Source organism: Euprymna scolopes, chromosome 21 (genome assembly GCF_053919585.1).
Source record: "Euprymna scolopes isolate OS-2025 chromosome 21, ASM5391958v1, whole genome shotgun sequence".
Taxonomy (NCBI): domain Eukaryota; kingdom Metazoa; phylum Mollusca; class Cephalopoda; order Sepiida; family Sepiolidae; genus Euprymna; species Euprymna scolopes.
The window spans coordinates 126149649-126162905 of NC_136502.1; the positions used below are offsets into that span (position 1 = coordinate 126149649).

At 34.7% G+C, this 13257-nt stretch overlaps 1 protein-coding gene across 2 annotated transcripts in view; it reads right to left on the reverse strand.

Moving 5' to 3' along the window:
• Positions 1-13257, reverse strand: part of LOC145242736 (uncharacterized) — a 45854-nt gene that overhangs the window by 9032 nt on the left and 23565 nt on the right. For both annotated transcript variants that reach the window (XM_080105879.1, XM_080105878.1), the window contains exon 4: positions 1804-1877. In XM_080105879.1, coding sequence (XP_079962005.1) covers positions 1804-1877 — 74 coding nt within the window. The remainder of the gene's footprint in view (positions 1-1803; positions 1878-13257) is intronic.

The following is a 13257-nucleotide window of genomic DNA, read 5'->3' on the forward strand; positions in this document are numbered from 1 at the left end:
ATGGCCTCAGAAGAGGTTTCCAGACATCCTACTAAAGATCTCCCAAGGCCCATCTTGGCAGATCTTTAGTAGGATATCTGGAAACCTCAGAAAAACTCATCAAAATAATTGTTATGATGAAAAATGTAATAAGCACAAACAGAGGAGAATGAGGCTCGGTAATAAACTTATAATGAGGAATGCATGTGTCAATTCCTATAAGAAACAAGTTAGTAACTTCCTAATCAGAATAATTAGGAGACTTATCTGAGATAGAAAACCGCTCAGTTTCCCTGTAGTAAAATGGCTTCCTATGGAAAGGACCATCAAGAGACGACTTCACTGAAAATGAACCTCAGTACAAACAACAGCTTGATCAGAAGAATTCAATGGCAGGCATAGAACATGAGTTAGGAACCAGTTGGAACATGTGATGAGACAAAGAAAAGTTAAGACAGAGCAGCAAGATCTGTGCGATTAAAATGAGAATCCTAGTTAGCATTGATGAGCATTGAAATCACAAAAAATGTTCTAATATATCCGATGTTTGTACATGTGCTTGTTTTTTATTATTATGTGTAAGTTGTAAAATATATTTCGCGTTGACTTGGTCATTGCCACTGAAAGAATCGGTACGGATAGAAGAAGAAGAAGAAGAAGAAGAAGAAGAAGAAGAAGAAGAAGTGTTAATGCTGGAGTCCGTCTCTTCTTGATCTGCATCAATCATCTCCCAAAACACATACTTAAATAATTTGTGGACATCTATGCTGATGACACGACCATCTATGGCAACACATCTAAGGCCATAAATGCCAAAGTTCTCTCTAATTCTCTCTCCTCTGATCTTGAGCGCGTGGTACAGTGGGGGAAGAGGTGGCTGGTTACTTTTAATGCATCTAAAAACCAAGCTCCTATCTTTACACTCTGATACTCATCTAGCATCAATTTAAATGGACGGCTAGGGGAAGCTCCATGCTTTGATAAGCTTCTGGGTTTGACCTTTACTCCTGACCTGAAATGGACCACGTACATAAAGTCTATTGCCAAGATCGCTGGAAAAATGGTGAGATCCTTCTACCGCTCCAGATGATATCTCACTGCTGACGCAATTCTCTACTTATATAAAAGCCAAGTACATCCAAGGATGGAGTACTGTTGCCACATCTGGGCAGGAGCTGCTAAAAACACTCTATCCTGCCTTGACAGAGTAAAAATAGGCTTCATGGCTTAGTAGGGGATGCCCTTTTCTTTTCCCTGCAACCTCTCTCCCACAGGAGAGACGTTGCGAGCCTGTCTTTGTTTTATCGTTATTTCCATGGCAGGTGCTCGTCTGAGCACCAATCCCTGGTCCTCCCTCGCCGATCTTTCACGAAAAACACCCGTCTAGCTGAAACCACTGTCAAAAATTTCCCCCACTCTTTATTTGTGTCAAAACCAAAACGTAGATTCCATGAACAAAGCTTCTTTCTTAGAAGTGCACGCCTGTGGAACTCTGTTCTGTCTGCCTGTTTCCCACCTGACTACAACCTGGATGTCTTCAAGTCCAACATAAACAAATTCCTGATGAACCGCCCCTTAAGTAGACACTTTATCAAATCTCAACACTAACGTACTGTACACGCAATAACCCTTAGTGGCTTCCGGGCCTTGATAAGTGGTGACCACCTTGTAAAAAAAAAAAGATTACAATGACGATGATGATGTAGAAGAAAGCGAAGAAGATGATGAAGAAGAAAAGCAAAAAAGAAGTTGGGGTCGGCATCGTTATGCATAATGTGTATTGAGAAAAAAGAATTAAAGACAGATAATATCAAATCTACTTACCGAATTTACATGGTTCTACCTCACCATTTTTGCCGTAACAAGTGACTTGGCATATATCCCCTTTACAATCTACTCTAGAGAAAAAAAATAAGAATTATTTCAATCGTATGCAGACCAACGAAAATAATATTTTAAATTGAAGCAGGATGGATCAACGAAATATTTATTTATCAATAGAATTAAAATCTCAAAGAACAAGGAAAATGCTATTTCACACTTGAGTTTTAGAGAACAATGAGAATACTATTTAAATTAGCAAAAGCTGATAAAACCTAGACTTTCTGTGAAGTAACTAAACAAGAATATTACAACCCGTTTGATTAGAATATCAAATAAAAATACATAAAATCAAAGACTGACTTCGTCATACTAATAAATTCAGACAGTAAAACTACAGCAGACAAACTAAGGAGTAGTGATAAAAAAGGAAATTTAGATACAAGAAAGCACATATTTTACAAAATAATCATAAAACTGACTTCCAAACTAACGTCTTCGATAGAATCATTAACACCAGTAGAAAGTGCATTAGTATAATTACTTTAAAACTACAAGAAAGATTTAATTAAAAGACGAAAAGCAATCATGCATTTTACGAATGAATGAATACAACGGAAACTATTAACTGGTTCTCCAAAATTAAACAACATATTGTTCAATTTGATATTGTTTACTATTATCTATATATATGAATTTCGCTGTTTTCCCCCTGACACTTGCGCGAGCCTTTTCAAGTCTCACACAAAAACACGCGTTCACATTTCAAGCTATATTACTTGTCATATACATACGCGCACACAAACATACGCGCCCACGTCCACACACGTACATATATTCACGTTCGCGTACATACGCTCACATTCACGTGTATACACACACACATGTATACACACACACATGTACTCACATACACGCATGCATGGACAACGTCACTTTCCCTTTCAAAGGAAATCCACACATGCGCAAAAGACCAGCGGAAACACCTATAAAAGGAAGAGACAAATTGTTTCCAACCCTTTTTTCGGCCCAGCTTTCGAGCTGTTCGGTCTACGGACTGCCAGCATGCCTTTTCGGCATGCACGCGCACGCGCGTACCTCACACCACTTGCTACTATGTGGGACAAAAAGCTAACAGACCGTACGTAGACTTTATATGCTTTCTCTCTCCATGAACTGGATGGACATTCTCACTCTTTCTCTCTCTATCTACTACTGGTCCCTGAGAACACCTTCGCGCAGCTGACTGCTAACTGACGTCAACCCTCTATCCTTTTCTTTGTCTACACGATGGACTGTCATTTCTCGTTCTATTACATTACTCACTTCTCTTCCCACACGCGAACAAACGATAGTGACCCGAACTTGAGATGAACACACATTTCCTTTTCTTTCTACAACACCAGTCCCGCAACGAACGATGGGTACACCCGCGCGGACATGAACACGTGTTATATCTAAAACATTCATTCTTTCAACAGTAAATAAACGACACGTTTATCTTATCCATCAATTGAGTCTTTGTTTCCTTCAATTCCATTCGTTTCATTATTCTTTTGTAACGGGATTGGGATATATATATCCTAGTCCTCTACACACTCCTGAGGATGAAATTAACATTGTTATAAAATGCAGAACTAACCAAAAAGTTAAAACAAAACTGATGAAGTAATCAAACTTGTTGAGTTGATGTGTCAGTAAGTAACTAGTAGATTAAGCTTGTAGAGTAACCAACCTATTTGGCATTTTTCCAGTTTATATAATCTCACTAAAGCTCTTGATATAGACACTATATTATTGTATAGAGCTGTCAGCTTTCTAATCTTAAAATATTTCAATGGACCTAAATTTGTAAACAATACCCAATATTCTTATAATCGTTAAACAACAATTATCTGCTAATTTATATATTTACATATTTGTGTTCTTCTACAGTTGACATACATAGTTATAACCTACGAAGGTTCTGTGTACCTTTTATTTTATGGCTCTTCTTGTATTTATTAAATTACTACTATCATTATTACAAGTAATATTAGCAGTATTTTAATGACAATCATCATTCTTATCATTAGTATTATTATTATTTTAAGTAGTAATATCATAAATGTTGTTAAGATTATATTATTTTTTTAATAGCAGTAATAGTTTCAGTATTATATATCAATGTATATATATATGTGTGTGTGTGTGTGTGTGTGTGTGTGTGTGTGTGTGTGTGTGTGTGTGATATAGAATTATGTAACCGAATCCCCAGTCCTAGAATTCGAAATTAGGATCCAAATATATGAGAGGCGTTCTAAAAATAATATCTCCTATTTTTTATTACGTCTGAATCAATGAGAAGAAACCATGAATTGCATTGCTATAATGACTAAACATACATTCAGGACCTGACAATTTCATTTTGCTGTTGCGGGGCAGTGTGAAACTCTACAATAACAACTCCTGTCATGAACAGTATTAGAAGAAGCCATGCGTCATTGAATAACCGAGAAAAGCACATTGAGACTGGTGATATGTGAACAAATAATTTCTTGTGCTGTGTGAAAAAATAAAATATGGTGCTTTGTGAAAAAATAAATTATGGTGCTTTATGAAAAAATAAATTATGGTGCTTTGTGAAAAAATACATTATGGTGCTTTGTGAAAAAATAAATTATGGTGCTTTGTGAAAAAATAAATTATGGTGCTTTGTGAAAAAATAAATTCTGGTGCTTTGTAACAAAAATAAATTATGGTGCTTTGTGAAAAAATAAATTATGGTGCTTTGTGAAAAAATAAATTATGGTGCTTTGTGAAAAAATAAATTATGGTGCTTTGTAAAAAAATAAATTCTGGTGCTTTGTAAAAAAATAAATTCTGGTGCTTTGTAAAAACAATAAATTCTGGTGCTTTGTGAAAAAATAAATTATGGTGCTTTGTAAAAAAATAAATTATGGTGCTTTGTAAAAATATAAATTATGGTGCTTTGTGAAAAAATAAATTATGGTGCTTTGTAAAAAAATAAATTATGGTGCTTTGTAAAAAAATAAAATATGGTGCTTTGTGAAAAAATAAATTCTGGTGCTTTGTGAAAATATAAATTCTGGTGCTATGTGAAAAAATACATTATGGTGCTTTGTAAAAAAATAAGTTCTGGTGCTTTGTAAAAAAATAAATTATGGTGCTTTGTAAAAAAATAAATGATGGTGCTTTGTGAAAAAATAAATTATGGTGCTTTGTAAAAAAATAAATTCTGGTGCTTTGTAAAAAAATAAATTCTGGTGCTTTGTAAAAAAAATAAATTCTGGTGCTTTGTGAAAAAATAAATTATGGTGCTTTGTAAAAAAATAAATTATGGTGCTTTGTAAAAATATAAATTATGGTGCTTTGTGAAAAAATAAATTATGGTGCTTTGTAAAAAAATAAATTATGGTGCTTTGTGAAAAAATAAATCCTGGTGCTTTGTGAAAAAATAAATTATGGTGCTTTGTGAAAAAATAAATTCTGGTGCTTTGTGAAAAAATAAATTATGGTGCTTTGTGAAAAAATAAATTCTGGTGCTTTGTAAAAATATAAATTATGGTGCTTTGTGAAAAAATAAATTCTGGTGCTTTGTAAAAAAATAAATTTTGGTGCTTTCTAAAAAAATAAATTCTGGTGCTTTGTGAAAAAATAAATTCTGGTGCTTTCTAAAAAAATAAATTCTAGTCTTTGTGAAAAAATAAATTCTGGTGCTTTGTGAAAAAATAAATTCTGGTGCTATGTGAAAAAATAAATTAGGGCGTTTTGTGAAAAAATACATTCTGGTGCTTTGTGAAAAAATTAATTATGGTGTTTTGTGAAAAAATAAATTCTGGTGCTTTGTGAAAAAATAAATTATGGTGCTTTGTAAAAAAATAAATTCTGGTGCTTTGTGAAAAAACAAATTCTGGTGCTTTGTAAAAAAATAAATTCTGGTGCTTTGTAAAAAAATAAATTATGGTGCTTTGTAAAAAAATAAATTCTGGTGCCTTGTGAAAAAATAAATTATGGTGTTTTGTGAACAAATAAATTATGGTGGTATGTGAAAAAATACATTCTTGTGCTATGTGAAAAATAAATTCTGGTGCTATGTGAAAAAATAAATTCTGGTGCTATGTGAAAAAATAAATTCTGGGCCCCAAAAGCCGCTCGTTTCGATGGTACCACCCTTGTCTTTGTACCTCCTTAACTTTTAGAGTTTAAAATAGAAGATTTTACTTTTGGAACGACCGTTGTATGATAAAGTGCGTGCTCGATTCACATGCACAGCTACCATTCATCACTGGTAAATGTGTATTGAGAATAGCATACACTATATAGAAAAATTAATTCTTGAGCACAAAAGTTCATGATCATGTTTAAGTCGATAGTTATAAATAACTAAGGCACTTCTCATGCGATAATAGTCTTTCACATATACGAACATGAAAATACCTGGACCCTTCGATATATCGATTGGCTCTTTAATTTCAGCAGAAGTGATCGACTTGGTTGAACTCTACATTCTATATAATGTCACTAAGGACATAGACGTTGAAACAACTGGCGACCTTTAAGTTATTAAAACTGGAATAGTCTTAAATGTGATTTTTTAAAAACCATATTAAAGGAAATGAAAAAGAGAAACCTTAAAGTAGAAATCACCTCAAGCGTAAAAATAATTTATTTTCTAGGTGTAACTATTAACTTGGGTAAAAAAAAACATATGAAGTTTACAATAAGCAAAACAATAAGCCAATCTTTGTAGGCCCACTCCAATTACCCCAAAAAACTATAATTAAAAATATTCCTAAATTTATTGGAAAATGAATCATCCAGAACTTCTTAAACAAAGAAATTTGCAATACTCATAAAACTCTTTACAATAAAGCTATAATAGATAGTGGTTATAAAATCATTCAAATAAATTATATTGAACTAACATCATTAAGTAACGTATCCAAAATAGTAAGAAATATAAAAATATCTGGTTTAAACCCCAATTTTATTTTATGGTTAAATCAACATTGGAAATCTAAATCTAATTAATTTAAACTTCCCTCCTAATAACATCCTTCATTCATTTTTAAATAAACGGAGCCTTAAATTAAGTTATGGTTGTATTGATAGCTTAGAAAAAATAATTGAGGAAACATAATAATAAAATTTTAAATGATAATATAATTACCTCAACTACAGTAAACCAAACAGCACGAAGACATGTAGCTGTATGACTAAATCTAAATGCTTTATACAACAGAAGTATTTATAAAAATCTATAGTTTACCAAGTCACAATATCAATTTAGAAAATCATAGTATTAATAAATATTATTTTTGTACTGCTGGTTATACCTTCAAAGAGAGATATTTCCGCCACAAATGATCTTTCAACAATTTAAATTAGACTAATAAACTCTTACTTTCTTTATATTGCATATAAATAACTAGTTAAAACACCAATCGTCAAATGGGATATTAGAAAAAAAATAGCAGCTGTCAATCTTTATACACACCTTCTTATTTATCAGTCAACGAAAAATTTCATATAGCAATATTAAATGACATCAATAATCTTTTTTTTAATTACATTTTCACCCCAAACAAGGCATATTGCCACTTTATTGTAGGGGGCTACTATCATGGACATGGACATCAGAGGTACTGTGTAGGGAGTTAGATTGTAAGCTGTCGGTTCACATTGCATTTGAACTTCTGCATGTCAGGACAGTTGGGGAAGCAAGGACCCGGCAGGGAATTCCAAAGTGTAGTTGTCCTGGGGAAGAAACTACTGGAGTAGAAGGCTCTCTTACATCTAGGGATCTATACTGTGAAGGGGTGGGATGTAGCTGCTTGTCGGGTTTGTCGGGGGTATTTACGTCGAGGGGGCACAAGTGCTTGCAGTTCGTCAGAGCATTCACCATTAAAGTACTTGTAGAAAAGGCAGAGGGATGCAACATTTTGTCGATGGGACAGGGGCTGAAGTTTAGATGACAGTTCAGGACCTATCAGATTGGCGACTCTCTTGTAAACCTTATCTAGGAGCAAGAGACTAGTGGTAGATGCACCAGCCCAAATATGACAACAATACTCCATACATGGGCGAATGGTGGCCTTATAGAGGTATAGGATACTTTTGGGCGTTAGCATCTTTCTATCATGGTAGAGAGAACCTACCTTCTTCGCAGCGGTCCTGGCGATACTCTCGATGTAATTGTTCCAACTCATGTTTCCTGCGAGCATTAGGCCGAGAAGTTTAAAGGATGTACTTTCAGATAAAGAGTCATTGGCTATTGCTATTGGTGGTAGAGAAGGTTTCTTGTAATTGTTGAAAGAAACGAGTTTAGTCTTGGCAGCATTGAATGTGACCATCTATTTATGTCCCTATTCCACTACAGATAGGGGGTCATCCTCCAGTGCTTCTGCCATTTCTTTAGATATGTGTTCATTTGTTTTCCTGTCGTGTCTGTTATAGTGTGGTGCCGTCAGCATATATACCCATCTCATAGGCAATTTTGTCAGGGAGGTCATTTATGAATATTAGGAATAGCAGAGGTCCCAGGATAGACCCCTGAGACACTCCTGCATTTATATCATATTGTTTAGATGTACGACTGTCGAGGACAACCTGGATTTTTCTCTTATTTAAAAAGGATTTAATTATGTCCCATGTATTCTTCCAGTGATGCCATATGATCTGATTTTCCCGAGAAGACCTTTATGCCATACCCTGTCAAAAGCCTTAGATATATCTAAAGCTACCGCTCTACCTTCCCGCACTTTTCCAAAAATCATGAATTATCAACAAATTAAGATCATTTCAAATCACACCTTTTTAGCCACCTTCACATTTCCTCTTGAATTCAATATTAACCATATTTACATTAACTAGTTTACTTTATGTTACCGTTATATGTTTACTTTACTTTATCTTAATACGGTTATAATTTATTTATTACTATTATTATTATTACCCCATTAATTTTCTACGCTTTTATAATACTTTCACTACATTTATATATATATATTTTTTTTTTACACAGTGATCACCACTTATCAAGGCCCGGAAGCCACTCAGGGATAAGGGTTATTGCAAGTATATTACGTTAGTGTGGAGATTTGATGGAGTGTTTACTTAAGGGGGCGGTTCATTAGGAATTTGTTAACATTAGACTTGAAGACATCCAAGTTGTAGTCCGGGGGGAAGCAGGCAGACGGAACAGAGTTCCACAGGCGTGCAGTTCTAAGAAAGATTATATCTCGTTTTATATATATTGTTATGTAACTACTATTTAATTGATTAATTTCATTTGTTATCTTGGTATTTAATATTTAACTATATATTATTATATATGATATTATTAAATTATTTTATAATTCCGTTACTTTTTTATTACTTTAATACTTAATTATTTTAGTGTTATTTTATCGTATATTATTTTATCCTCTCAATATTTACTATTCATATTAGGCACCGTCAAAACTGGGGGGGGGCAGGTAAGTACTTTTTGACGGACCGTCTTTTTAAAAATCTACCAAAAATCAGGTAATTATCCGATCAATACAAATGTTTCAGCGATTATTAAGAGAAGAATGAACTTTACAACAGTGTACTTATTTTTCATAAACGATATTTATATATATATATTTTTTTATTACAAACCCCCCTTGTTTTGAGGGGGTACAAATATGCTTAAAATAATCATCTGAAACTGAACACAACATATTGTGTTGTTGTAAGGGACAGAATTATAGATTTAAAAAAATTGTTTGCATACCTTATTTTGACGTCTGAATATCAGAAATTCGATTGTGTTTAATTATCCCGCTTTTATACGAGCCTTTTTCAAGCCTCGCACAAAACACACAAACATACGCGCCCACGTCCACACATGTACACATATTCACGTTCGCGTACATACACTCACATTCACGTGTATATACGCACACATATGTACTCACACACGCGCACACGAACGCACACATGGACGCCGTCACTTCCGCTTTCTAAGGAAATACACATGCGCAAAAGACACTCCGGAAACGAGTATAAAACAAGGAGACAAGCTGTTTCTAACCCTTTTTAGGACTAACTCTCGACTAGAGAGGTTGGGCTAACCAACTGCCCCCCCTTCAGTAGGCGCACGCACGCGCGCGTCAACACCCCTGTGACTATGTATGGGGCACGAGCTAAAGACTGTATGTATACATTCTCACTCTTTCTCTCTCTATCTACTGCTGGTCCCTGATGACACCTTCGCGTACCTGACTGCTAACTGATGTCAACTCTCATATCCACGCAAAACTAACCACGTGTGGTACCCTTTTCTTTCACTTGTTTCTTTCACGAAAGAAATTCCTGTTCGTTTAATTCAATTTAACACGTCGTTCGTTTCTTCCTCGAGACAATTCATTTTCCCTCGGAACGCGAGAGGAGCACGCATTTCCTCCTATGCCACAAGTCCACAACAAGCTGGCGCCCGACTGGCGCGAGAGCGGGCAAGCATGGCGACCCTACCGTTTTGAAATTAATCGTTTTGAGCGAGACGCGCGTTTTATTTGATAAAGAAAAAAAAACGAACTTTTTCAACAAAGAAAACCAAGCGAACCACTACCCACAGGAATAACTACTACCAACTACAATGACGAAACCCTCGTCAGTCTCAAAAAAGAAAAAAAGAAAAAAACGAACACGGAGCTGTCGACTTTCATACCGAATTTAAAGAAAAATTCGAGCTCGACAAACATTTTCACGGTTTCCTGACATTACCCTGCAACAAACGCGAGGAGCAAAATCGCATAGGCTTATATACAATTCCCTCCCGCACAGCAGACGCTACAACAAAGGAACAGGACATCCCTATCAACACATAGGAAGAAGTTGAATGAACAATACGAGTTGAGATGCATCACGCACACTGATAAACTCCAAACTTGGAAGTTTCGTTGACAGCCGGCAACCACGCATGAATACACAACAAACGCCCGTACAGACAATGTACACACACTATCGCAGACGCACATGCGAAGACAACGGCACCCAAACTCATCGTTCAACAAGAACGAACGCGCGACTAGCGCCAGTCCAAACGATACACACATTACCGCAGACTCACATGCAAAGATACCGTCAACTGGGCACACACACACGACACCGTCAAGACAAAACAGAAATTTTCCTTCCAAACGAACGATTCACTTCTCTGTCCAAGCAACTCTTTGCACATGTCAGCAAACAACAAAAAACCAAACAAACAAATGTCAGCCTAAAAAAGAGTAAATGCATTTTCCACGCATAAGTAAATATTTTTTTTTACGAACACACTCCGTTTTTGACATTCCGTTCTTTTTGACGTTTTTTTTTCAAACAACCACACCAACAGCAAAAAACAGGACAAAAAGATCAACTGCCGAAAACATTACTCACAAAATATATATATATATATATATATATATATATATATATATATATATATATATATATATATATATATATATATACATAAATATATATACATTGCCTGTATTTTTTTTCCTAGGAAGGGGAGTATTATACGAGCCTTTTTCAAGCCTCGCACAAAACACACATTCATATTTCAAGCAGTATACATACGCGCACACAAACGTATGCGCCCACGTCCACACATGTACACATATTCACGTTCGCGTACATACACTCACATTCACGTATATATATGCACACATATGTACTCACACACGCACACACGAACGCACACATGGACGACGTCACTTCCGCTTTCTTAGAAAATACACATGCGCAAAAGACACTCCAGAAACGAGTATAAAACAAGGAGACAAGCTGTTTCTAACCCTTTTTAGGACTAACTCTCGACTAGAGAGTTTGGGCTAACCAATCGCCTCCCCTTCGGGAGGCACACGCTCGCGCGCGTCAACACCCCTGTGACTATGTATGGGGCACGAGCTAAAGACTGTATGTATACATTCTCACTCTTTCTCTCTCTATCTACTGCTGGTCCCTGATAACACCTTCGCGTACCTGACTGCTAACTGATGTCAACTCTCATATCCACTCTTTTGTCTACACGCTGGACTATCATTCTCAATTTTCACTACAACATTTACTTCTCTTCCCACGCGCGAACAAACGATAGTGACCCGAACTTGAGATGAAAACACATTTCCTTTTCTTGCTACAACACCAGTCCTGCAACGAACATTGGTTACATACGCGCGGACATGTTATAACTAAAACGTTCATTCCTTTCAACAGCCAATAAACGACGTTTATCTCATCCATCAATTGAGTCTTTGTTTCCTTCAATTCCATTCGTTTCATTATATTCTTGTGGCGAGTTAGGGTATTATACACTGGTCCGTTACACTTTTGAGTTTTGAAGTGTGAAATTCGGTGAACATTTTAAGTAAAATAATTAATTTAAGTTAAGCAAAACAAAACAAAAAAAATAATATTTATACGAAAAAAAGCCATTTTAAAATCTTTGATAAATAAATTAACAATTTTTTTTAGCGAGTCGAATAATGCATGACCATTATTAAACAGGGCATGCTTTGAAGAATCGATAAAAAAAAATCGATAAATATTGTGCCCTTTGTGTTAAAAATAGCATCATTTTTTCGATCCCGGTTGAAAATGTTTGCCGCCTTTCGACTACGGTGGACCAAATGCGCTGAAATAATTTTTTTTATTCCGCTTTAAATTGCCCCCCCCCATTTTGGGGAGCCTGGCCCCCACACACATACACATTAAAAACCAAACTCATACAAATGGTCACCAATCTGTACTGGCCAGCCTCAGCGTTAATAATACATTGAAATTTTCGTCACTGAAAAATAAGTTTTTATTGGCCTGTTTGGTCTTCCATAGTTTGCTTTTTACCAACTACAAACGTAAACACTGCCGATCTAGACTCTAGATCGACGCGAAGTAACTGGTTGCCTATATGAATAAGTGGAATTAATTGAAATTCAGGTACTTATATTATAATATTTTTGCATATTCTCATAGAAAATCATCCTAAATCTTAGTTAGACAACAAATCAATTAATTAATTATTTCAAAAACCTTTTTTTTTTTTAAATATTTTTGTACGTTTTTTTTTTTGTGCAAGACAAAAAATGTCAATTGTTAACTTTTTGGGAAAATTTAACATTTAAAATTTAATTAAAAATAGTAGAAAAAGTTTTACATTATTCTGTTTTCTATATGATAAAATTCAGGGTTTTATCTTTCTGGAAAAAAAAAGTTACTCAGAAATAATGGATTTTAATAAATGTAATTTCGTTTTAAAAAACAACAACAACTTGATTTCCCGGCCATTTTTGGCGGTGCCTAATTTATATATATTCAGTCGTACTTTATTATTGTTTGTTATACTCTTATTTTATTATTATATTTTTATTACTATATTTTTATTACTTTCATTTTGTATTATTTAAATAATTTATTTTTATTATTTTATTTCATTATTTT